General features: G+C 66.3%; 1 protein-coding gene across 17 annotated transcripts in view; it reads left to right on the forward strand.

Annotated features, from left to right (window-relative positions):
- The window catches only part of KCNQ2 (potassium voltage-gated channel subfamily Q member 2), a 52007-nt gene extending 27204 nt beyond the window's left edge, over nucleotides 1-24803 (forward strand). The window contains exons 8-19 of one of the 17 annotated variants that reach the window (XM_045443970.1): nucleotides 663-757; nucleotides 1902-1931; nucleotides 4773-4841; nucleotides 8042-8071; nucleotides 11891-11980; nucleotides 12081-12134; nucleotides 15317-15540; nucleotides 16086-16191; nucleotides 16532-16663; nucleotides 18387-18494; nucleotides 21058-21181; nucleotides 21434-24803. In XM_045443970.1, the coding sequence (XP_045299926.1) occupies nucleotides 663-757; nucleotides 1902-1931; nucleotides 4773-4841; nucleotides 8042-8071; nucleotides 11891-11980; nucleotides 12081-12134; nucleotides 15317-15540; nucleotides 16086-16191; nucleotides 16532-16663; nucleotides 18387-18494; nucleotides 21058-21181; nucleotides 21434-22126 (1755 nt within the window). In that variant the 3' untranslated portion in view covers nucleotides 22127-24803. Of the gene's footprint in view, nucleotides 1-662; nucleotides 758-1901; nucleotides 1932-4772; nucleotides 4842-8041; nucleotides 8072-11890; nucleotides 11981-12080; nucleotides 12135-15316; nucleotides 15541-16082; nucleotides 16192-16531; nucleotides 16664-18386; nucleotides 18495-21057; nucleotides 21182-21433 lie in introns of all 17 variants that reach the window. The other 16 variants (XM_045443952.1, XM_045443953.1, XM_045443957.1 and 13 more) reach the window with 16 other exon arrangements.
- Nucleotides 24804-25165: the final 362 nt, after the last annotated feature.

Here is a 25165-nt window from a genome sequence, read left to right on the forward strand (position 1 = left end):
TCATTAGAACAGAACGCTAACGCTCACTACGACGTGCACGGGCCTTGAAACCTTCGTGAAAACAGCCGGTCACGAAAGGCCACGTGTTGTGTGGTTGTGTCCAGGACAGGACGCCGTACAGACGGGTGCAGGTGATGCCCGACGCCCCCGCGCTGGGGCGTGTGCCCCTTTGGGGGGATGCGAGTGTGGAGCGAGATGGGGGTGGTTGCACGGCAGTGTGAGTGGACCTGTTGCCCCCGGATCGCGCGCTTTGAGACGGCGGACCCTGTGCTCTGTGCATTTCGCCACAATTGAAAGGGAACGGGAGCCCGGGCCGGGCTGAGGCTGGGCCACTGCACTGGGGAGGGTCCGGCTGTGTGTCCCTGGCTCTGCCCCTGCCCCCCGGCTCCTGAGTCACCCCCCGCCCGCACCCAGGGTGGCGTCCCCGTCAGGCTCGGGGAGTGCAGGAGCGGCCACCGTGGCAGGTCCCAACCGCCAAGGGTCGGGTGAGGCGGACGACGAAAGGCTCGCTGTAGACGGGCTGCGAGCGTGACCTGTGGTGGCGTGTGCCCTTCCTCCAGAGGGTAAACTGAGGCGGGAGTGGGGCCGGACGGGGCCCGGGCAGGGGCGAGGCCCTCAGGGGCGGGGGCATGGTCTGACCCTCGCCCGCTTCCCATCCGCAGTCCGCCTGGAGGTTCTATGCCACCAACCTGTCTCGCACAGACCTGCACTCGACGTGGCAGTACTATGAACGCACGGTGACCGTGCCCATGTACAGGTACCGCCCGCCCGCCGGGACCCCGCCCCACGGCACACCGCCTGCTTGTCATCGTGTCTGTTCTGAAGCCCCATCTTTTGGTTGTTCATTATTTTAATTGAGTTTTCCTTTTTTTTTTAAACAACGTGTGTACTTTCCACGGAGTTCTGTGTGTGATTTATTTCGCAGCATTAATTTTGTTCTTTGTTTTATAGCTCGTGGCTCTTACTTTCCACCTCCACCCACCCTTTGCTTCCCTTCCTTGCTGTGGGTCACGTTATGTTGTGAGCATCGTGAAGACAGGCCCCTCCCGAGAACTCGCGGAGGCCCGCGGCCCGGCGTAGTGCCCACCAGGGCGGGCCCCGGAGCTTTGGAAGTGAAGGGTAACCTCTGTCCTTCAGCGAGGACCAGGGTCTCTGTGTGGGGGAGGGGCCACGTCGAGGCTGTAGGAGCAGGAGTCCCCAACAGCACAGAGCACACAGACGCTGGAGGGCGCCCTCGGGTGGGACAGAAGGGCCGGAAGCCCGCGCTGGGGGCAGTTGGTGGAGGCAGCGTGGTCACCAGCAGCTGGCAGTCCCGGCCACCCCCAGGATTTGTCTATGCTGGGCTCTGGCTTAGAACAAGGTCTGAGGTGAGGGGGGCTGGGGACCCTCGGGGCAGACACTGCCCTGCAGGCCCATCCTTGCCTGGGGCGGGGTGCGGGGGCGAAGCTGAGCCCGGGGGCGGCCGAGCCCCTGGATGTCCCTTACCTGTACCTCCTGGTGTGCAGCCAGGAGCCCTCCCCGGAGGAGTGGGCTGGGCTGCCAGAGCGGGTTGGGGCTCTGGGCTGGGACGACGTCCCCCTGGGGACCCTGAGGTAGCGATGTCCAGGCAGGGTGCGACTGCCCCGCTCTGTCACCTGGGCAGAGGCCGCGGCCCCGCCCCTCCTTCAGCAGCCACGCTGGCGGGCACTCCCCGGAACGTCCCCCTTCCCCGGGAGTGCTGAAGGCTCTGGCTTTCCCGGCACCGTCCCTCGGGCCTGAGTGGGCCGACCCTGGCGCTAATTTTCTTTGTTCTGTTGTTTCCCCCACTTTCCTCAACCATTTGGTTAATTTTCTTTTTCTTATCCCGTTCTTTTAAAATTTCCGTTCTCTTCCCTTTGTGTGTGTGTGAAAACACTTGAAAGCTCGCAAACTCAATCCTACGGGGCCTCCAGGTAGGAGATGCATGGGACGGACAGCGTGTGTGGTGTGGTTGTTCTCTGTCTGGGACGGTGCAGGGCCGCCCCGGCCCCCGGCCTGCCCCGGCCTGCAGCCCTGTACCCGTGCCCAGCCTGTGTCCCCCACGCCGGGCGCAGGCGCTGCCCTGGTCCCTCTGTGGCCTCCCTGCCTGGAGCCCGGTTCCCCCCTTGACTGGTCCCCTCCCCCGTCAGCTGCTTTCTCCGGCTGGATCCGTCTGTCCTGCCTTGTCTTCTGTTCCTCGTCCTGCTTCTGCCTCGTCTCAGCAGCTGAGCCCCTCCCCGCCCTCCTCCCCCCCGCCCCCCCCCAGGCCCCATGTGCAGAGCGCAAAGCGGGTGGGCACGGCTTCCGCTGTCCCAGCCAGGGGTGCTCCCTCCCTGGACCCGGGAGGACCGAGAGCGCTGTCCCAATTGCTGTGTCTGCACGGGGTGGGGGTGGGGCTCTCACTCCCGCTGACCTTTAGCTGCTGCACAGGGCAGCGGCTCGGCAGGCCCTTCCCTGTGGGATGGGTGGGGCATCGGGCACAGGCCTGCGGACCCAGGGCCCACCCTCCCTGTGTAGACCAAGCCTGGGATCCCCCTGGCAGAAGCTCTTGCCTGTGGTGCCCTGCGTGGGAACTGATCGATCGTTCCAGAAGAGGGGGGTGCTGTGGGGGCAGGGCCGGGCAGCCCCCGAATCCCACGGGCATCTCCACCCCAGCACCTGCCCTTTACTGGCCGTACACCCCAGAGACCTCGCCCAGAGGAGAGGGTGGGGGGTCAGGGTACATCCCCCTGCCCCCCTGTGTACTGACCCATCGTTGCCCGGGCAGTTGGGGGTTCCCTGCTACAGGCCTCTCTCCTCCCTTGTCCGTCTTGTCCAGCCGGTCCCTGGCCCCCGTCTGGAGCAGCCTCTCCCCGGCCTGGGTGGTTGGAGGTGTCCTCTCGGAGCTGGCTGACCCCCGGCCAGCCGCCACTCTCTCCTGTGGGGCACCCCCTCATGTCCCTACTCCCGCGTCCTCCACAACCGCCCTCAGCGTCATCGGGGCTGTGTGCTGCGTGCACGTCCCTGCCCGTGACCCTGCCCCTCTGTGTTCTGTCCCCTGCTTCTGTGTCCAAGGCATGACGTCCTATCTGCGTATCTGTGTGTCCCTGAACTTGGACCTGCGTGTGTGGGGGCCGAGTGGGGGGTGCTGTCCAGGGTCTCTGCTCCAGGCCCAGGGGTGGGTGCCTGAGGGGCAGTGGGGAGGCCAGTCCTGTCCCCATGTCCAGTCCTGGGGCCTCTGCTGTGCCCATGCTGTGAGCCAGCCTGACTGCCCACATACCTCCTGCTTCGTCCTGACCCACTGGGACTGGGACAGCCGGGAGGGGAGGGGAGGGGAGGGGGGAGGGGGAGCGAGCTCACTGGTCTCCCCTTCGCAGCCAGCTCTGAGGCTGTGACCTCAGACCAAGGGCAGGCCGCCCTCAGGGAAGTGTGGCCGGACAAGGAGGGGTGTGGAGAGGCCTGGCCGTCAGCACAGAGGACTCAGGGCAGCCAGCAAGCCTACTGTGGAGGCACGGGGGAGCCATTGAGTGACGTCACGTGAAGGCGGGCGGTGGGGGGTGGGGGGGTGGAGCGGATCACACCTGATCGCAGGTGAGGGCTGAGCCGGAAGCGGCCGTGCCCTCCACACCAAGTAAAGGCTCCGACGCTGATCCTTGACCAGGGCCAAGGGGGGTCTGGACGGGGCAGTGGTCCCCAGGGTCAGGAAGGACAGGGGCTGAGGACAGGACGATAGGGATGGGGGCTGAGGCTGGGTGGGGGTCTTTGAGCATGGTTTTAAAGGAGTGGTTGGGACTCCACTTGAGGATGAGTCGGGGTCACAGAGCTGGGTGGGGGGGGGGCACAGTGCAGGATGGGGGCTGGGTCAGGAAGGAGCAGGGGCGTTTCCTCCTTACGCTGAGATGAGAAATGTGTGAGGGCAGAAAGTGGTGAGCTCCCGAGTCAGGGGAGGGTGGGTGAGGAGGGACAGAACTTGCCCCAGGAGTTGGGAGAGGACTGGGGTCCTCCCCCCCCCCCTTTAGCCCCTCTGGTCCTGCGGCTGGGGTCGGGGAGGCCCGAGGTCCCCCAGGAACCCGGCAGGATTTACAGATCTCTGCCTTGGTGTCAAGGCAGAGACTTGACTGTCCCCTTGGCTCCTGTGGAAGTCCTGCCTGGAGCTGCCCAGTGGCCACATGGGCGAACGCCCACCTGCGGGCGGGGGCTGGGCAGCAGGCTGTCCTGGGTGGGCGTGGCCCGGCCTGGGAAGAGGGGGCTTGGAGCAGAGCCTTTTCTTCCAGCTGTCCAGGCCGCCCATCTGCAGCGGGCTTCTCTCTGCCCAGCAAAGCCCTTTTCTGTGACCTCGGTCCCTGCCCTGGCTTTGCAGGGAGGGGTCTGGGACCATGAGTATGTTGGGATGCTGTTTGCAACGGGACTGCCCCTCGGGGGTGTTCGGGGATTGGGAAGGGAGAGGAGACAGTACATGGCCCCCCAGCCTGTCCTCCGGTGCCCTTCTGGACCCTCCCCACACTCTCCATGGACGGCCCGGGTGCTGTTCCTGCCCCCCTGCCGTGCATGTTGCTTACTGCCCGCCTCCAGCGCCACGGACCCCAGGAGAGGTGTAGCCCAGAGAGTGCGGGTGGCCCCCCAGGGCCACCACTGCCGGGGAGCCGTCCCCTCCCTCTGCCTGGGACAGGCCACACCCGTGCCCCCAGCATTAACACCGTAGGTGCCTGTGTGTGCAGTGGACGCTGGTGAGAGCAGGGGTGAGGGTCCCCCAGGCCTAGGCGGCCAGAAGCTCACTGTGCCTCTTCTCGCCACAGACTGATCCCGCCGCTCAACCAGCTGGAGCTGCTTCGGAACCTCAAGAGTAAATCTGGGCTCACCTTCAGGTCAGCAGAGGGCGCCTGGGCTGGAGCTCAGGGGGCGGGGGAGTCTCAGCCCTTCTGGGGGTCCTCGGTGAGGGGCAGGCAGCCGCAGGAGGTCCCTGGCACTGCTGGCCACGGGGCCTGGTGGTCTTGGTGGTTTCCAAAGCTTCTGCTGACCTGGTTGAGGCTCCGATCTCCAGAGGGTGGCCGGTGTGGGGGGTGGGCACAGAGGGTGCTGCTCCGTGTGGGGCCAGGGGCTCCTCCCGTGGCTGGCGTGCCAGCCCCAGGCGGGGAGAGTCTATCCCCACATCTCTCTGGAGCAGCGGGCGGACGCACACGCTACGGTGCCTGCTGGTTCTCTCGTAATCCCCCCAAATCTGCGACTCGAGTGCAGGGGCACAGAGCCGGGTGTGTGGAGGAGTGGCCGCCTGGGCCCCCGCGCAGAGGGCTGCCCCGCGCGGCTTGCCGCCTCTGAAGAGGGGTCAGCAGGGTGGGCCGCCCGTAAGGGTTGAGCGGTGGCCCCCATCCCCTGAAGGTATGTCTGCGCCCCGGAACCCGTGAACGCAGCCTTCTTTGGAAAAAAGCTTTGCAGGTGTTATTATGTGAAGGATCTCAACATGAAACCATTCTGGATTAGCATGGGCCCTCAATCCCAAGACAGCATGCCCGCGTGAGGGGAGGCAGAGGTGGGAGGGATGTGGCCAGGGGCCCAGGATGCCTGGGGCCACCAGGAGCCGGGAGAGGCAGGAGGGACCCCCTCCCCCCAGGCCCCGCCCAGAGCCTCAGGGGAGCTCGGCCGCCCCAGCTCGAAGGAGTAGCTCTGTGTTGTGTAGACTGCCTGGTTTGTGCTCCTGTGCGGCCTGGCGGATGAGTGCGGGTCTGTAACCAGACGTTAGGAGCCTGTGGCACTACCCACGGTGCCTGGGATGGGATATGGGAGAGGACGGTTTGGAAGAAATGGAAAAAAGGCACAGGAAAGTCCTGGGTTCCCTGGAGGAAATGACTGACGGGAAACGTGGCCGTGGGGGTGGTTCCAGTAAGAGCCCCGGGGAGTGAGGAGCGTGGCAGCGACGGTCTGGTCAGGGCACAGGCCGCTGGAGGGTGCCGTACGCGCTGCTGGTGAGGTCTTGCATGGAAATGGGGATCGCTGGCTACGGGAGGAAGGCCACTCTTGTCACAGACGGTGGCAGACAGGCCGAACCTCATGAAAGACACTGTCTGGGGCGGTGAGGGGGAATTGAATCAACCTCAGAGCAGAGAAGCCAGTGCCTGAAGACTCGCGGCCGCGGCCCCGTCGAGACAGCGGGGGACACAAAGTTAGGAGATGCGCTCTGGAAGGAGGGTCGTGGGCGGGGACAGCCTTGGTGGGAGAGCTCCGTGTGTTGACGGGCGGGTCTAAGCTCTCTTGGCAGAGGCGGTAAGGTGGGTCACCCGGGAGAGATGTGTGGGAACCCTCCTGCACAACCGCCTGTCCCCGTGGCGTGTGCGGGAGGCCCACACGGCTGTTAGGAATTTATAGCAGCATGCCCTGGCCGGCAGGGACAGACAGACTGAGCGAAGGAGGGCTTGGCAGTCTGGGGACCCGCGGGCAGGAGACAGGCTGGCGGAGTTCCCCAGCCACAAACACACTGGGCCCTCGGGGCGAGGGGAGAACGGCTGGGGCCCGGGCGGGTGCGGGGCGGGTGCGGGCCGGGGCCCCTGGAGACCACCGAGGCTCTTGTGACCAAGAGGGGTTTCCTGCTGGGTCTCAGACCTTGGGCACTGGTGACCCTTTATGCCTTCCAACTTCTCCCTGTTTGGGTGGGCCTGTCTGGGCCTGTCTGTCCTGTTGTATTTTGGGGACAGATCACCGGTTTTCTAGAGTTGACGGGTCCCCACCTGGAGAGGACTTTTACCCAAGTGTGGGTCACATGCACTTTTCCTCGCATCTGGCTCAGATGAACGAGACGCCGCGATTATGGGTTCTCTGAGCTGCTGAGCGTTAGTTGAGATTTGGACGTAGGGCTGATACTGTCATGGGTTGAGACTTTGGGGTGTTGGGGTGTAAGGTGGACATGAATTTTGGGGTGCTAAGGCACAGACCGTAGTGGGTTTAGTGGTGGCCCCCGGAAGATGTCCATGCCCTTGAACCGTGAGTGCACCTAATTTGGGAAAGGGGGGTTTGAAGATGTAGCTAAGGATCTCAAGGGAAGGTCATCCTGGTTTGGGGTACCCCTAGACCCAGGGACACGTGTCCTGAAAGGACCAGGCACAGAAGAGAAGCCCTGTGACAGGGAGGTGGAGACTGGAGGGACACGGCCACAAGCTCAGGAGTGCAAGGGGCCCCCAGGGGCTGGGAGAGGAGGAGGGACCCCACGCTCCGGCCCCAGGTGGGGAGCTGCGGACCGACACCTGGACTTCTGACTTGTGGCCTCCAAACTGAAAGAGAAGCTCCCGTGGTTTTAAGCCGCCAGATTTGTGGGTCTTTGTAATACCGTCACCGGAGACTCACCGCGCAGCTCTTGGCGTCTGAGCTCCGGGGCGGCTACAGGACGGGCCTGAGGGGTCCCACGGAGGCCTCCGCACCCCGCGTCGCTGGACTGTGGGCAGTCTGGCACCCCTCCTGCCTCCTCTGGCACACAGATCTGCCAGCCACAGCATGACGGTACCTGTTCCGCCAAGACTTTGGACACGCCCCGAAGAGCCCACTCGGGTCGCCTGCGGTTGCCCCGCGATTCAGCCCAGGAGAGTCCAAGCCGCCAGCCTTCCATTCAGTTCATGAAGAGCGTGGGCCCTGGAAGTCACCTACCCCCAGTCAGGGTGCGCCGGAGAACTGCCCTGGGCCGAGCCAAGCACAGGCCCGGGACCACAGCCCCGTGGCCTCTCCGCTGGGAAACAACACGGAGAAGAGTGACCCCAAGAAGCCACAGCGGGAGCCAGAACTGGGGCAACTGTCCGTCCCGAACCTCGGCTGTGGAGCCGGAACCCTCCAGCGTTTCCATCTACGCTCACTTAGTTAACGTTGGCGATTCTCATTAAAACGTGTGCCCCTCACGTGGGGCCTCGAGCACTTACAGAATTCCCTCTTTCCTCAGGACCTGCCTCCTCGGGCCCTCCAGGGGCTCTCGGGGCGGGTGGGGCTGGGTGGGGCTGGGTGGGGCTGGGGGGCAGGTCCACTGGGCCCTGCAGGGGTGGGGTCCGCCTGACCGACCTGCTGCTAACAGTCTTGTCGCTTCTGTTTAAAGGAAGGAGCCTCAGCCGGAGCCCTCTCCAAGGTCAGTGCCCGCTTGCCCCCCGCTGCCCCGGGTATGCTGCCGTGCGTGGGGGCTGGCCCCTCCGTGTCTGTGCACTGTCATCGCGGGCCCTGTGCCCACGTGTGGAACTGTGTGTCTGGACCCTGCCGGCCACGCTGTGGGCCCTTAAATCACTTTGCCTGTGCTCAGCGCCCCCCGTCCGCCCCTGGCCCCGAGGCAGGAGACCTCTGCGAGCACCCCTAGTCCAGGGCAGGGCCAGACGCCTTGTCCCTGCCTCATGCCTCTTTGGTGGAAACTGAGCCCTGGCCCTGGGAGTGTTTGCCTGTCCGGCCCCTGCAGTTGCCGCCTCCCGGTGTGCCGTCAGGCAGGTTAGAGACGGGGTCGCCCCCAACCCCACCGTGTGTGGGGACTCCGAGGGCTATCTCTGCTGGGAGCAGAGAAGGGCTGATAGCAGTCTGATGTTTTCCTGTACTAAGAAGAAAATCGACTGTTTCATGACTTCCAAGTCTGATAAACCCCAGCCTGCCTGTGTGTCACCATGCTGAGCTTGGGGTGCGCCCCCCCCCCCAACACCCTGCCGCGAGTCTAGTCCCTTTTGGACCGCAGGCCACTTAACTGGCCGCTCAAGTTAGGCTGAGCTCTACCCTCTCCATGCACCGGGGGAGGGCACGCTCCTCCCCCCACGTTCCCCCAGAGGGGGTGACAGGAGACTGGCCACACTCCTGCCCCGGGCCGGCCGCTGGAACAAGGGTGACCAGCCCCTCAGAGCGGCTAAGAAAGCCGACCCCGGACCTGGCCGGTTTACCCGGCACACAGACCCCGTGCTCACCATCAGGGGGGATGCAGAGCACATGCCCAGCACGGCCTGGCGTGTGGGGGACCGGGGGGGCTGTCCCCCGCGTCCTCAGTCCCCGTCGCTGCTGCCGTGTTGGCCCTTCCGCACCCTGAGCCCGGGGGAGGCGGGCCCGCAGCTCTGCCCCGGTCCATCTGAGGCCCCCCGGCCTCATGCGGCCTCTCGTTCTCCTCCCCACGACTCTCGTCTCAGCGTCTCTCTCTCTCTCTCTCTCCTGCCCTCCCCCCAATTTGGACACTCTTGCCTGCCCCCCCAAGTGCCTTTAATCTTGTCACTGCCCTTCTTGGGCCCCTTTCACGTCCGTCTGTCTTTGGGGAGGAGGTGGCTGACCCTGAAAGCAGGACTCAAGGTGAGGACACACGGGAGCCCTCCCCCGGGCTCTCCGGTACGTTCCGTGGCTCCCCTCTCCCTGCTTTCCGCACACCACTCCTCTGTCTCCTCCCTGTGTGTCCATGTGTCCCTGCCTGCCCGTGACCCAGTGGCTTCCCCGAGGGCTGGCCTGGCCCGGCCCTCCTCCTGGCGCACCCCGGGCTGAGCCCTGGGGACAGAAGGCCTCTCCTGGGCCACACGCTTGCCAGCTAGGTGACGGGGGGCAGCATTTCTGTCCCCTCACTCGGGGTGGCCACAGATCCCCTTTCCGGCAGCCAGAGCACCGTAGAGATGCCAGAAATTCTTCTGCCGCCAGGGCCCCCGAGGGGGTGGGCCTGTCCCGGGGCTGCCGGGCAAGGGGACCCTGTTCCGCGAAGTGCTAACGGGGGTGTGGTTCCCCAGCCCCTCCTGCATGGCGGTGGGAGGTAGTGGCCTCCTGCCACCTGCCACCTGCGTGCCAGGATCCCGCTGGCACTTACCAGTCTGGGCAGGTGGATGGGTGGGCACAGGGACCCTCACTCAGCTGCCATGAGACCCCCTCCCAGTCCTGGCTCACGACGGGCATGCGCCCCAGCTGTGTTGGGGTCCTTGGCTGGGCCGGTGTCAGACCGAGGCCGTCTGTGCCCCGGCAGGGTGTGGGGGCAGGCCGCGGGGTCTCGGGCTGTGCCGCTCTGGGTGTGTCTGATTTGCCCTTTGCCCCATCCCACTTCTCACTGCCCCCCACCCCCCGTGCCTGGAGGAGACCCCCCCCCCCGCCCCCCGTCCTCCAGCTGCTTTCCCCTTGTCTGTGTGGGTCCCTCCTCGTCGAGGCAGCCACGTGCTGTGTCCGAGTGCCTGTCTGTTCAGTCTGGTCTTGGTGAGTGTCTGTGGGTGCCTCTTCCACTCACTCAACCCCCAGGCCCCCTGGGCGTGCCTGCCCACCCCACCCGGACCCTTGCTGTCTGCTGGCCGTTCTCAGACCGGCCGGAGCTCCACTTGGCTGCTGCGGGCAGGAAAACCCCAGCGCTGGCCTGAGCCCCGAAGGAACGAGCCCCTGAGTTGGGGGGCCTTGAGCCACGAGCCCCGTGGGGCAGTGCTCAGGGAGGCCGTGGGTACCCCTCAGCTCTGGTCAGGCTCTCGGCGCACTGTCCCTTGGGGGTGCCGCTGGCCACGTGTGACCGGTTCAGGTCTTACTACACACGAGAGCCAGTCCTCCGACGCAGGTGCTCAGGAAGCGGGCAGCGGGCGGACAGGTGGGTGGTTATGTGTTCGGTGCAGCTGGGAACGTGTCCCCAGGCAGTGTTGGGCCCTTCCGGGGCCGGCGTCTATGCTGGGAGTTTTGAAGGCAGCAAAGTTGTGTGGGGGGTTGGACAAAGCTAAGGTCCTTCTAAGGCGCTGGAGGCAAAGCCCATCCCCCCATCCCCCTCTTGCCCTGGACAGAGCCTCCGGGTGGTGGGGGCTAGGGGCCGTGTGCAGGCCCAGGGAGCCCCGGGGGGGGCGGGGGGAGGCAGCAAGGGGCTCTCAGTCTTTAGCTGTGGTGGGACTGTGGCTGACGTAAGGGTGTGCCTTGGGCAAGAGCATTTGCCCCAAATTTGAGGGTCTTCTGTGGACAGAGCTCCTAGGTGGCGGGGGCGGGGAGGGGGGTGGTCCGGGTCCTGGGGATACTGAGTCACAGGGAAGTTTGCCCCCACGTGAGGGCACTTTCTGATACAGCTGGACCCCAGTTCCCTCACCGAGAGGACCCCACAGGGAGGAAGTCCCCCCTGGAGGGGAGGGGGCTGGGGGGGCCCATGGCCCTCGGCCCCTGGGCTGGCATGGAGCGCTCTGGGCAGTCTGAGCTGTGCACTGGTGGGAGAGCTAAGTGTTGGGGACCGGAGGCGCCCTGTGGGGACGCCGGCAGGTGCCGCCAGTGTTTATGTGTGTGGACGTCGGGCAGCCCTGCCTGGGGCTGGGTTGTGTGAGCAGGGGGGAGGGGAGGGGTCGGCGTGTCTGGTTCCTGTGCCCGCGGTTTGAGAGCAGCTGTCTCAGGCCATAGCTGCAGGGGTGGGGGGAGGGAGGGTGGCCTCAGGAAGACCAAAGACTCTTGTGTGTTTTCACTTTTGCTTAAAAATGTGCACGATCTAGCGCAGAGAGATCTGGGGCCTTCGGGGGAGGTTCCTGGGGACCGTAGACCACTGGGGGAGCCTTTTCTGAGCTGCCCGGCAGGTCCAGCCCAGCCCAGCCCAGGGCTTCAGCACCGAGACCCAGACGAACCGACTTGGGCGGTGCCCCCAAGGCCCCTTTGCTGAGCGTCCCTCCAGGGACAGGCAGCCACTGGCTCCTGGATGTGCCGAGGCCACTGCTGACCGGCGGCTGGCTGGGCTCGGCAAAGCCTCGGTGATCAGTTTGTGACGCCAGAGTGCACGCTTCCCCCCCCCCCCCCCCAAAATGTGTGCTTTCCGGAATCCTGTCCATCTAGAACAAGCCTTTTGCCAAGTCTCGCCCGTGTATTATTTTTTGGTTGGCATGAAGATAGCAAAAAATAATACATTTTTAAGAAGACGTGGCCCAAAACTCTGACTCTGGAAGGAAAAGGTATTTTTGGAGGAAAAAAACGGGAATTTTTTTCTCCAAAAATAGGGCACTATTTTCTTTTCCAGGCCGGCGGAAGACTCTCTGTGCAGGCCCCTCACTGTCATTGCTCAGACCCAAGTGCGGCTGCTGGACCCTGAGCCCAGGGCTGCATCAGGGTCGGCGTGGTGCCTCAGTTTACCTGTGCTTTCTGCCCGCTCGCCCGGCCCAGGCCCCTCTGGGCGCGCCCAGGACTAACTGTGCTCTCCTCATTTCCAGTAAAGGCAGACCGTGCAGAGAGTCCCTGTGTGGATGCTGCCCTGGACACTCTAGGTACCGCGGGCGTGTCGCACGGACCGACCATTGCTGCACGGCTGTACTCCACCTCCTCTCCCGCTCCAAACACTGCTTATTAGAGGTTCTAGATGAGTGAGGGCGAGGCTGGCACCCCGCCCCGGCCCCCCAGGCCCCAATTCTGATTGGCAACTCGGCCTCCACGGCCCCTCGCGGCGGAGCCCCGGGCCCCCTGTGATTCCAAATGACGGCCGGTGACGGTGCTGGCTGCTGGCGGCACAGATGCTTTTGTCCCCAAGCCAAACGATGCCCTGCTCCAAGCAGGAGGTGGGGGGGGGGGGGGGCCGGCCAGGGGCTTTGAGGCCAGGAAGGGCGCCGCCGGTGGTTTCCGGGGTCCTCATCGCTCTCCGGTGAGCCTTCCCTCCGGGGCTCGCCATCTAGCACCTCTACTATGCACCGAGGGTGGCCACTCCTCACCGGCCGCCTCACCTGCGGGAGGCATCTCCGTCCTGTGTGTGCGGGCTCCCCGTGGCCCTGACACAGCAGACGCGCCGGAAGGCCAGAGGCCCACGGCCCCCCCTTCCCCCTACAGGCCTGGTTTTGGGCGGACCGGAAACGGCCCCCTGCCCCGTGGGCTCCTTGTCCGCACCTTTACTCTCCGTCCACTGTCTGCTGTGGGGTGTGTGGAAGCGTCTGTCCTGCTTGCTCTGGGTCCCCACCCCCGCCCCGTCCCCCTCCCGCCTGCCCCCCTCCCCGGCCAGAGCAGCACGCAGCCCCACGGCGTGTGGGCAGCTGCACTCGCCTGTCATCTTGTGCATGTGGCGGTGCTGGCCCTGGGCGCACGGGTGTCGAGCGGCGGGCGTGGGGAGGGGCTGTGCAGCAGGACCAGGGGCAGGGGCATGCTTGCCCACCTGCATCTCTGCATGCCTCGAGTCCCCACCGGAGGCGGCGCTTGGGGGACACTCGCAGCTCCGGGACCGGAGGCGTTGGGCCCCGGCAGAAGCTGACCCGCTTGTCCAGAGCTTGTGTCCAGGGGGCTTCTGGCCACAGGCTGGGCCCTCGGGTAAGGGGCCGTGGTCAGGCTGCTGGGGGACCAGACGGCCAGTCCAGGAGCCCAGGCCAAGCTCAGCCTCACGGATGCCCCGTCATCGTTCGCACTTTCCCTGGGCATCCGTGGTCGAGCGCGGGCGGGAGGTCCTCCCCGTGGATGCTGGCTCCCTCCCCGCTGAGCTGGGCCCCGGCTGTGCAGACCCAAGCGTGGCCGATGTCGGTGCGGGCCTCCCCCCCCCCCCCACTCCCCTCCCCCGGGTATTTAGGGTTTCGCTGTGGGCAGCAGGCAGGGGAGGAGAAGGCTGGGGCTTGGCTGTCTCCCCCAGACCCTCCGGAACCTGCTCCCCTTGTCCCGTGTGAATGCCAGAGCACTGGTGCCAGGAGAGACCGCCCTTGCACACACACGGCGGTCTCGTCCAGGGGTCTCTCCGCCGGAGCAGGTGGCCAGAGCCCCAGCCCGCGTTGGTTTGCTTCTGTCCTTGGCTTGTGAGGTTATTAAGGCAGCCCTTCCCTGGACACCTGCTGCAGCAGGGGCTGCGGGGACACCTGGACGTGGGGCGGGGCCGGGGGGCCGGGGGCCGGGTGCTGCACACACTGAGCTGTGCAGTCTGGGCACCCACACGGCGGCCTCTTGCGGCAGAGCGTCCCTCACCAGTCTGCACGTTCCGAGAGCTGGGACAGCAAGGCCTTCCTGTGGCTCCGTCCTCGAGACGGCTGCGTGGGGCCCAGCTCCGGGGGCTCAGCGGGGCCGTTGCTTCGTCCGGTCTCCCTGGACCAGCTGTTGATCTCCGTTGGGAAGGAGGAGGTCGTCTGTGCGGAGGGCCGCACGGTGCCTGGATTCCGGCGTCCCTCGCACGCGTCTGGCCTTCTTGGCCGTGTGCTGGGCACAGCCGTTACGGGCTCGGGCCAGTGTCCTGAGCCAGCAGATGCCTGCTCCGCCCGAGTGGGATCCACACCGCGGCTCAACTTCTAGCTCTTACGGGCTCCTTTCTTCCCTTTTTCCCTGTCCTGGGGAGACCTGCTCACTAGCAGACGGGTGATCTCAGCTGCTCAGGGAGGCGGGAGGGGATGCTGTGTCCAGGCTGGGTAGACCGGGCCACTGGCCGTCTCTTCTCCGTGGCCAGTCATGTCTGCGCCGTCTCAGGGACCTGTCTCGGCTGTGGGTTCTGGTTGGGGCCGATGGGGGTGGCCGACCCAGGGGAGCCACAGTGGGGTCTGGCGATGTCTGAATGGTGAGCAGGTGATGGTGGCTTCCCGGTGACAGCAGAGGCCCCCGTCGGGCCCCGGGAGCAGCGCAGGGCTTTGCTCAGAGGCTGTTCTAGAAAGTTCTGTGGCTCCTTGCATGTGCTGGGTGTGAGCAGGTTCACAGTTCACAAGAGCCATGCTCTTCCACAGTGGAAACTGTCCAGTGGGAGGAAGCCAGGGGCCAACTGGTCCCTGGGCCTGACCTGCCCCCAGACCACAGTGACCCACTCCTGTCTCGTGGCTGCTGCCCAGAGGGTATCAGACCCAACTGCACAGGGAGGCCCGAGGACCCCTGGCTGGCCACGGTGGCCCCTCCCTGTGGCACGTCCCTTCCACCCCCTGGAAGTGTGGGCGTTCAGTTCCCGGATGCATCCTGTATGTGGGGGCGGGAGCCTGTGCTGGCCCTGGTGCCGGGGAGAGGGGACGAGCCTCACAGGACACCCCGGCCCCCTCCACGCTTCCTTGCTTTTCTGCTCCTGCTCCAAACCTTTCTCCTGGTGGCTCCCGGGGTTTGGCAGAGGGGGTTTTGGCAGCTGTGGACCTCACCCCGCCCCCAGACCCTGGGGCAGCTACAGGGTGTGGAGGGGCAGGCAGGGAAACCAGAGAAGGTTGCCAGGGAAAAGCCACACCCACGGGGCATTTGGGGGCCCTCGTGCCGCAGAGTGTCACCGTGGGGTTGGAGACCTGGCAGGACAGTGTGGAGAAGGCCCAGCACCTTTCCGTAGCACCCAAAGTGATTTAAGAGTCCACTGCCCCCCCCCCCCTCCCGCCTGGCCATGCCAAGCACTGAGGGGCCCTAGGGGCGCCCGTGTGTGCACGTGTCGGCGTGGGCTGTGAGCGGACGTTGGGGTGTGAGTGTCCTTTGCACAGTGACTTCTCTTGCTGTCTTTCTGTGTGTCCGCCCCCGTCGGTCCTCGTGGGAGCAGTCAGAAGGTCAGTTTGAAAGACCGTGTCTTCTCCAGCCCCCGAGGCGTGGCTGCCAAGGGGAAGGGGTCCCCGCAGGCCCAGACCGTCCGCCGGTCACCCAGCGCCGACCAGAGTCTGGAGGACAGTCCCAGCAAGGTGCCGAAGAGCTGGAGCTTCGGGGACCGCAGCCGGGCACGCCAGGCCTTCCGGATCAAGGGCGCCGCGTCCCGACAGAACTCAGAAGGTGGGTCAGGCCGCCGTCTGCCTGCGCTGTCGCTGCCCCCCGAGCACCACCCAGGGCCCCGGAGCCCCTTCGAGCAGCGAGTCTCCTCGACTCTTTCTTCTGAGGTGCAACTCCCGTAACGTAAGGTCAGCCACATCACAGTGGGCACTTTGGTGGCAGGACACTCAGCTTTCATTCCAGCACGTTCTTTGGCTCGGAGCAGACCTGCACCTGTTAGGGCCCCTCCCGGCCCCGGCCACTGCCAGGCTGCCGCTGCCCGTGTGCCTTGGCCTCCTCTGCACTTTTCACACAAGCGAGTCACGTGCTGTGTGCTCGCACGCCCGTGCGGGGCCACAAATCGGCTTCATGCCTGTTCGTGGCTGGACGATCTTCCGTGGTTTCTGTCCACTTTGAAGCCGTCCTGTGAGCCACTCGGCTGAGGGGAGCAGGTGGGCTGGAAGGTGGCTTCCCGGGGAATCGGGGCCCTGCTCGGGGGAGGGGGGCGGCCCCTCTGTCGTCGGTGCAGCTCCGCCCCTCACGGGCCGCGTCTCGCCCACGCCCAGAAGCGAGCCTCCCCGGGGAGGACGCCGCGGAGGACAACAAGAGCTGTAACTGCGAGTTTGTGACCGAAGATCTGACCCCAGGCCTCAAAGTCAGCATCCGGGCCGTGTGGTGAGGGACTCAGCTTCCGCTCTCCCTGGGATGCGGGCCCTCTGGGGGCTGGCGTGGGGGCGTGTGCTCTGGTGAGACACCTGTGCCTCGTGGCTCCCGTGGCCCCTCATGCCACGGCTGTCACCTACCCGTCCCGGGTGCAGAGCACGGAGGCTACCGGGAGGCGGCTCCCGGGGGCGGGGGGGGGAGGGGGGGGACAAGGGTCATCTGCACCCCGGGGCCCGGGAGTGGCCCGTGTACACAGAGGGTGGGAGACCGGCCCGGATGATCGTGGCGTCGGCCGGTGCCTGTTCTTGGAGGTGCTGGGGGTGCCCGGGGCTCACGGCTGCCCCCACCCCAGCGTGATGCGCTTCCTGGTGTCCAAGCGGAAGTTCAAAGAGAGCTTGCGGCCATACGACGTGATGGACGTGATCGAGCAGTACTCGGCCGGCCACCTGGACATGCTGTCCCGCATCAAGAACCTGCAGTCCAGGCAAGAGCCCCCCCCCCCCCCCCCCCCCCCCCCCGCTCCGCCCGCCAGCCCTGGGGCGTGGAGGCCAGGTCCTTCTGGGCCACAGCCGGGGTGGCTCCGGCAGGGTGGCGTCCCTCAGGGGCCAGCACGGGGGGGTGGGGGGTGACGTGGGGGTCCTCGTGCCGCCCCCAGAGGGGGGGTGGCGGACAGGGCTGTGGGGACGCGGTGGTCGGCCCTGCCTGCCGCCGCCTCCGGACCCTTCCTCTCGGGCCCCACGCCGGCCCTCCGTGGGCCTTCTGCACACCCTCGTGTGGTCTGTCTGTTGTAACCTTTCCGTTGTCTCTCCCTTCTCGCCCTCCTGCCCCCGCTCTGGTGGGCGAACGTGTACGTGTGTGTGCATTCACATGCACGTGTGCGCGTGCGTGTATCGTGTGAATGCACACACGCGCGTGCACGGGTGTGGGCACCTGCGGCCACGGTACAGGTGCACGTGTGTGCACACGTTATGCATGCGTGTGGCGTGTGCATGTGCCTCTGTGTGTGCTGTGGGTCCACGCATGTACGTGTGCACCTGTGCACACCGGTGTGCGTGCGTGTTGGGGGTGAGGGTAGTTGTCTCGAGAGAGGGAGCCGTGGGGTTTTGTGAGCCCCCCCGGGAGCTGCTGCTTATTCCAGGACAGGGGCTTGTCCACCCCCGTCCCTCACGGGCGGCCCCCTGCGCTCCAGGACACGTGTGAGGGGTTGGCCTCGGCAGGGCACGTACACGCGTGTCCACGGACCCGGGCGCACAGCCGAGCACAGGCGCGGACACATGCACACACGTGTGTGTGGTGTAAGGAGCCCACGTGGCTGTTGCCGTGGTCTCTCCGGAAGTGAGTCACACGCTTCCGCCAGCAAGAGCCCCGCCCCTGCCCGTGGTCCCTCAGACTCCACTGGTCTGCCCCGGCCACCTGGGTCCTGGCTGCAGCAGGGTCCGGACGGTCAGGGGACAGTCGTAGGGCTCAGCCAGCTCCCCAGGCCCTGGCGGTAGTGAAGTCCTCGTCCTGGGGAGGTCGGTGTGCCCCTCCCGCACCTGGACGCCAGGGAAGGGTCTCTCTGGGCCTTAAGCTGCTCCCGTCGGGCGGGTAGCGGGGGGTGACCCTGTCCTCCACACGGCTGAGGCTGCGCGGTCAGCTGCTCACCGTCCCCCACCGCCCCCGGGCGGCAGCTAGACCTGTGCCGTGCACGTGGGCATATGTGAGGTGCGAGCGTGTGCGTGTGCAGTTATGCACATGCAAGCAAACGTGTGCCTGTGCAGCGTGCGTGCAAGCTGAGGCGTGCAGAGTGTGGACGTGCACGTGCACAGGGGTGTGTGAGACAGAGTCCTGCAGCGGCTCGGCCGCTGGGCCTGTTCCCATGTCTCTCTCACCGAGGTTGATTTTGTTACCCAGGCTCCTCTGTCCTACCCGCCCCCCTCCCCCTTCTGACCGAAAGAACAAAGCACACGGGCCGCCCCAAGGAGCTGGGACACCTGCCCCTCACTGGCAGGGCCCCACCGTGGTTCGCCGGCACCCTCGGCGCCGTGCCCCGGCTGCGGTGGCTCCGGCGCACACACCTGCCGGCCCGGGCAGGCCTGGGGCCAGCCGCGTGGTTGCGGGGCCCCCCTAGTTCTGGGCTCGCTCGGGCGCCTCCCAGGTTAGGTGAGCGCCTTCCGCGCTGTTTCACGATGCATTCGGTGGTGTCTCTTTTCTTGTTCACTCGCCAGGATAGATATGATTGTGGGCCCCCCACCCCCTTCAACTCCCCGGCACAAGAAGTACCCCAGCAAAGGACCCGCGGCCCCTCCGAGAGAGTCACCCCAGTACTCACCTAGGTCAGGACGCCAGCCCTTCCCGCCTTGTGTCTGTGGAACGGCCAGCCCCCTTCGCTCCAGGCCACATGACGGCAGCACCTGGCCTGTATCCCGACGGGACATCGGGGAGGCGGGGGGGCTGCTCCTGGCGGGGGGGGGGGGTGCTGTGTCAGGGTCCCGGGGAAGCTTTCCGTGGGGGGCTCCTTTCCACAGACATCCCAAGTGACGTCTAGCCTGGGCGGGGGCCCCCCAGCTGGCGGTGTCCTTCCCACCCCAGCCCCCCTGCCCCTTCCCCCTGTGCCCTCCCTGCAGCGGGGCTCACCTGGGCTGCCTCGCGGATCTGAGGAGCGCCCGTTGCTTCTCCCGCCTTGGAGCCACCCGGGTAGAGTAGTAAGGAAGCCCCCCCCCAGGCACCCAGCACTCAGCCGGGTGCCAAGGGGACGCGTGACAGTTCACTGCGTCATCTCCAGCGGGCAGAATAGTATGGAAGCCGGTCCCGGCTGATGGGCGGAGTGGAAGGTGAGGGCACGGTTAGGTGGGGAGTTCACAGAAGCAGCTGTTCTAGTGACGAGTTCAAACTTCGGTACCTTTCTGCCTCCTTGGGACAGATGGTGGCCGTAACCCGTGGCCCTTGGGCAGGGCTGCTCAGCTGAGGGACAGCGGAGCCCCCAGGGCAGAGAGGAGGGCCGGGGCAGATATGCCCTGGCCTGCTGGCAGCTCAGGGGCAGAGGGGCCCAGGAGCATCCCGGAGGCCAGCAGGGCCACTGCCACGTGGATCCAGGCTGGCCCCTGGAGGGACTGGTGTGTTTGACCCATCCTCCCCGCGTGCCAGGGTTTCTGCACGTGAGGCTGAGGGTCAGCATGCTGGACCTCTCAGCCTGGTGGCTCTTCCGTCAGAAAGGGGTCCCTGACGAAGGAGGCCTGACCCAGGGCAGCCTCTGACAGTGTTTGCTGGTCCGCTGCTCTGCCCGTCCTCTCCCGCCTTGAGACGCCAGCCCGTCCTGGGCATCGTGCAGGGGGCAGGGGTGGGCATCCAGAGCCGTGAGCTGGGAAGGTTCTGTAGCCCTCGGAACTGCCCGGGCCACCGGACCGGCTGCAGCCAGAGGACACGCAGGTTCTCACAGAGAAGGGGCCGGAGACACAGCGTGGGCACGTGGGGGTTTAGCCTGACCCCTCAGCCCGAGGCCCGGGGGAGGCAGGGCACAGGCCCCTTAGAGGCCCCTCCCCCAAACCCCGGCAGCGTCAGCTCCAGGCTCCCAGGGGGGACCGGCCAGGCAGGTGGCCCGTCATGTGGCAGGGGTGAAGGCGCTGAGCACCTGTGCCTGGACTGTGTCGACACTTGGAAACACCAGGGAACCCTCCTCCCTCTCCACTGGCGTCTGCTTGGAGCCCGAGGGTCCCCCCGCTGCCCCCCGCCCCTCCTGGTCCTTCGTGCATGAGTCAAGCATGAAGTTCAGACAGAGCATGAGGCTGTACTGTGGCTGACGCAAGCCTGAACCCCTCTTCTGCTTCGTGCAACAGAAAGAGAACAATCCCCCTGAGCCCTGCTCCCCATTCAGAGGCAGACAGAGCAGCCTGTGGGTGAGGAAGGAGGCCGAGACGTGGCCCCGGCCAGCTCACGTGGCCTCCTGCACTCTGAGACCTGAGGAGTGTGCCTCGTGCTGGAGGCTCCTGACCGCCCGGCGGGGATGCCGTTTGCCGGGCCGGTCGGAGGGCTGACCCAGCAGCTTGCACACAGCCCGGGCCTTTGTTCCCGCGTGAGCCCCCGCGTACCTGTGGGTCTTGGCTCAGTGTCAGGAGCCCACACCGCAGCGGTGGCTCCTTCCGAGCCTGTCGGTGGCCCATCCCGTTCGGCTGGGGATCGTACCGATGTCCTCCTCCCAGATGGAAACCTTCCACCTCCGGCTGCCGTTCGGGACCCGTGGCCTCCTTCGAGTTGAGCTCAGCCGCTCTGTCCGTCCCACAGGCGCGAGCACACGCGCGCACACACACGTGCACACGCCCCGCGAGCACACAGACTGGTTGGCAGTGGCTCTGTCTGCCCCCACCCCGTGTTGTGCGTTGGCGGTTTCCTGTGTTGGTCTGTGTCCCTCCCTGTCCGGTGTGCATGGAGCCGCGGCCCTCATCATCTGCTTCTGTTCCTGCCGCAGACGTGGAGCTCCGCCCTCCCCAGGCCGCCCCCCCCCCCCCCCCCCCCCCCCCCCCCCGGGTTGGGCTGACTGAGGTCACATTTAGAGGAGTAGAGCTCAGGGGAGGGGGCGGGGCACGGGGGGCAGGGCAGCTGGGGGGTGAGCGGTCCGATCCCTCTCCACTTTACCCCTCGTTAATGTGCCGCCCGCCGGAACGCAGTGGGTGGGAGCAGGCCCCTCAGGCTCAGAGAGCAGGGCGAGACCAGGTGCCCCACGTCTACCTGCCCTGGCGCCCTGCTGCCCCCCACCCCCCCCCCCCCCCACGCCCCGGGCGGCTCCGGGCCCAGCCCGGAGCCTGGATCTGGGGGCCCGTGGCCTGGCCCGGGAGGAAAGGGCCACGGGCCCCGGCGCACCCACCCGAGCTCATGCTGGGGGGTGGGGTCTCTTCCCGGCAGAGTGGACCAGATCGTGGGGCGGGGCCCGGCGATCACAGACAAGGACCGCACCAAGGGCCCAGCCGAGGCCGAGTTGCCCGAGGACCCCAGCATGATGGGCCGGCTGGGGAAGGTGGAGAAGCAGGTAGGAGGGTCCCCCAGCCCAAGGTGGGGGGCGGGGGGGGGACGGGGGAGGCCACGGCCCTTCCTTCCCTCCGGACGGTTCGCTCCAAGGGGTGGGCCCACGGTGGACAGCAAGGCGGCCCAGAGGCCACACGGGCTGGCGGGTGGGGTCAGGGGCAGAGCCCCTTGTGCGTTTGCTTCTGCGCCCACGCGGGGGAGGGTGCCCGCCCGCCTCCCGGCAGCTCCAGGCCTGGTCCAGCGGCCCCTGTTTCAGGTGTTGTCCATGGAGAAGAAGCTGGACTTTCTGGTAAACATCTACATGCAGCGCATGGGCATCCCCCCGACGGAGACGGAGGCGTACTTCGGGGCCAAGGAGCCCGAGCCGGCGCCGCCCTACCACAGCCCCGAGGACAGCCGCGAGCACGGGGACAGGAACGGCTGCATCATCAAGCTGATCCGTTCCGCCAGCTCCACGGGCCAGAAGAACTTCTCGGCGCCCCCGGCCCAGTGCCCGCCCTCCACCTCGTGGCAGCAGCAGTGCCACCCGCGCCAGGGCCACGGCACCTCCCCTGTGGGCGACCACGGCTCGCTGGTGCGCATCCCGCCCCCGCCCGCCCACGAGCGCTCGCTGTCCGCCTGCAGCGGGGGCAACAGGGCCAGCACGGAGTTCCTGCGGCACGAGGCCGCCCTGCGGGACAGCGACACGTCTATCTCCATCCCGTCTGTGGACCACGAGGAGCTGGAACGTTCCTTCAGCGGCTTCAGCATCTCCCAGTCCAAGGAGAACCTGGACGGCCTCCACAGCTGCTACGCGGCCGCGGCGCCCTGCGCCACAGTCAGGCCCTACATCGCGGAGGGCGAGTCGGACACGGACTCGGACCTGTGCACCCCGTGCGGGCCCCCGCCGCGCTCCGCCACCGGGGAGGGCCCTTTCGGCGACGTGGGCTGGGCCGGGCCGCGGAAGTGAGGCCGCCCGCCCGCCTCCCCCCGACTCTGGCTTTCCAGGTCTGCAGACGGGACGCTCCTCAGCGGCGCCTTGGTCTCGAGAAGTGAAGTCTGGCAGAAGTTATTTCTTAACAAGGGGCCGCCAGGCCGGCCGTGCCCTCTCTGCAGACCGCTGGCTGGGGTGGGAGCAGGGGTGACGGCAGAGGACAGACCCCTGGCGGTAGGGAAGGGGCGTGCGGTCAAGGAGCAGGGCCCGGTGAGGGTGGCAGCGAGGGGCAGGATCGATGGCCCTGAGGCCCGTGGGGCGGGAGCTTGGGCCGAAGGAAGCACTGGTGCCCCGTGGGCGCGGCTTGGTCTTGTCCCTCTGTCCCCGCAAGGCTGGCACGACGACGCCTTCTCTCCTCCAGGGAGCTGCTGGCCTGCAGAGGAGGGGGTGAGACCTCAGGGCCTCCCGGCCTTGGCTCCTGTGGGGAGGGGCCTGCTCCACAGGCTTCTGGAACGGGGCCGTTGCGGGGGGCTCTTGCAGCCACCGGAGACCTGGGGATGGGCACCCCCATGTGCTCCAGGCCACGGCCAGCACCGGATAGAGCCCCGTGTGCAGGGAGCATGCTGGGTGGTTGCGGGCTGGTGTTTCTAGGCCCCAGGGCCGGGTAGGTCTTGGTGAGCAGGTTCACCTGCTGTCTTTCCCTGGGGGCCCTGCCTCACTGCTCCCCGACTGGTGCCTCAACAGGACCCAGGGCAGGACGATGCTATAACCCCTGGGGAAAGCCTTCAAAGCCCCCCGGAGGTTGGGGGGCCCCCTCCCCCCGTGGAGCTGAAGCAGCCCTGTCCTGTAGGGTGCCTCCTTCGTCCCCGCTGCGGCTGACCGTCCACCCACCCGCTCGGCACTGACTGGTCCCTTGGCTGTGACTTCTTGGTATCCTGGGAGTCAAGGATGACCATCTCCAGCCTGAGCCTCAGGGAGCAGGGGCCCTTGTCTCCTGTGGTTGGCACCTTGGCGCCAGGAACAGCAGCTCTGAGCCAGTCTCAGCAGTCTGTGGGGTGGGAAGCATCTGGCATTTGGAAGCGCGGCCTGGGCACCTGGCTATCTCTGCGGCAGTGACCCCTGCGTGTGGTCGGGCTGGACGCGGCCAAGCCCACTATGGAGTGACTTCCCCCCAAGCGCTAGGTCCTGGGGGAGCTCTGTCATGACTCGGACCAGAAGTGGTTGGCGAGAGAGTCTGCCTTTGTCCTCGGAGAAGGGCTTGGAAAACAGTATCTGAGGGTCATGTGCCCCGGGCATGAGGTCCAGGCGCTTGGAGCTCTTTAGGGAGAAATGTCTCTTGACCGGGCAGGGGCCATTGCTGTGGGCTCTGTGCCTGCCCCCTCCCCTTGCCAGGACACCCCGGGTCCCACCAGAGGCGCCTCTTGCTGGCCGGGCAGCAGGTGGCTGTGCTGGGTCTGTGTTTGCCCACAGCAGAGGGCGGAGGGCGGAGGGCACAGGCTCAGAGGTGGAAACCGCTGTTGCTGTCAGGGCCCAGCCTCCGGGAGGGGAAGGTGTGGAAGTTGCCACGGGGCCCGGGAAGGAGCGCTTCTGGGGCCGTGCTGGCTCCCTCGTGCTGAGGACCGTCCTTCTCCAGGGCTGTGTTTCTCCGGCCTCGGGCCTCAGGGTGGTGGGAAAAGTCCCTACCCGTGCAGACGCTGCGGGCCTTGGTGTGGCCTGTGCGGAGTGGCCCGAGGAAGGTGCCTCTCCCATCGCCATCTCCCTCTGGGCTGAGCCCCCTTCGCCCTCCCGGCACGGGGGAGGGGGGTTCCAGTTGCAGACCGCCAGGCAGGGCAGGAGCGGGCGGCCCCTGAGCCGGGCAAGGCCGGGTCGGATCTCGAGGCCCTGTGAGAGTTAGAGCATGTCGCCAGCGACAGACCCGCCTTGCTGGGTCTCGGCCATCGAGGACTCCACGCCCTGGGTGGAGGCGCCTGTTGTCCCAAGAGAAAGGTTGCTGTCCCGTCCCACATGCTCCCTGTGTTGTGTGTCCCTGCAGGCGGGAGGAGCTGGCCTCAGACGTGCTCCCTGTGCACAGAGCCGCTGCACAGGGGGAGGGGTCTCTCAGGCATGTTCCACGTCCGCAGGGGGGACGAGAGGCCTCCTGCCTGAGATCTCTGGCCCCTCCGAAGGGAGGAGGCACCCAGCTCTGGGGGATGGGTTAGGGGCTCGGCTTTGGGAGATGATGTAGTAGAGGCCCCCTCTCGGGACGCCCGGACCGAGGCCTGGGCAGTGCGTGTCCCTCACGGCACCCACCCCCTGCCCCAGGGTCCCACCCTCAGAGAAGCATAGCAGGAAAAGGCTGGAGGCCTCCGCAGGGAGCGTGAGCCCTTGGTTGGGCGTGTGCGTGATGGGAGTACGGAGCCGGCCGGTCACCCTTGGCACATGTGGCAAAGGTTTCCTAAGACAAGGGCACTTGTTAGGCCAGAATACGTGCCCCCACCAGCCCATGGCCCTGTGCTCATGTACACACTTGCGTACGTGCAGCACACGCACACACACAAGCACACCCACGGGGATGTAACTTGGCACACACATGCTCACATGCACGCACACACTCATGTGCACACACGCTCGTGCACACGTACACATGTGCAGCCCACCCACACATGCACACAATGCGCACACACGGGCTCACTCATACACACACTTACAAGCTCACATGTGCACACGTGCGCGCGCACACACACACACAACTTCACACACACGGTCACCCACACATGCTCACACACACTCACACACACTTACAAGTTCACATGCACACGCTCACCCACACACGCTCACGTGCACGCGTGCACATTCGCACACAAGCTCACACATGCACGCTCACCCATACATACTCGCACATGCACACGCCCACGTGCATGCACTCTCACACGCTTGCCCAGTGTGCGTGCATGCCGCATTTCTGACCTTGGTGGCCCTTTGTCTGACCTCTCTCTCTGGATCTGTCTGCTTTACGCCCTGAGAGGCTAACAACTTTGAGTGGCAGGTGGCCGGCGGTCCCGGGCTCCTGGGCAGCTCTGGCCGAGGGGCCACCGG

This window comes from Leopardus geoffroyi, chromosome A3, assembly GCF_018350155.1.
Source record: "Leopardus geoffroyi isolate Oge1 chromosome A3, O.geoffroyi_Oge1_pat1.0, whole genome shotgun sequence".
NCBI lineage: Eukaryota > Metazoa > Chordata > Mammalia > Carnivora > Felidae > Leopardus > Leopardus geoffroyi.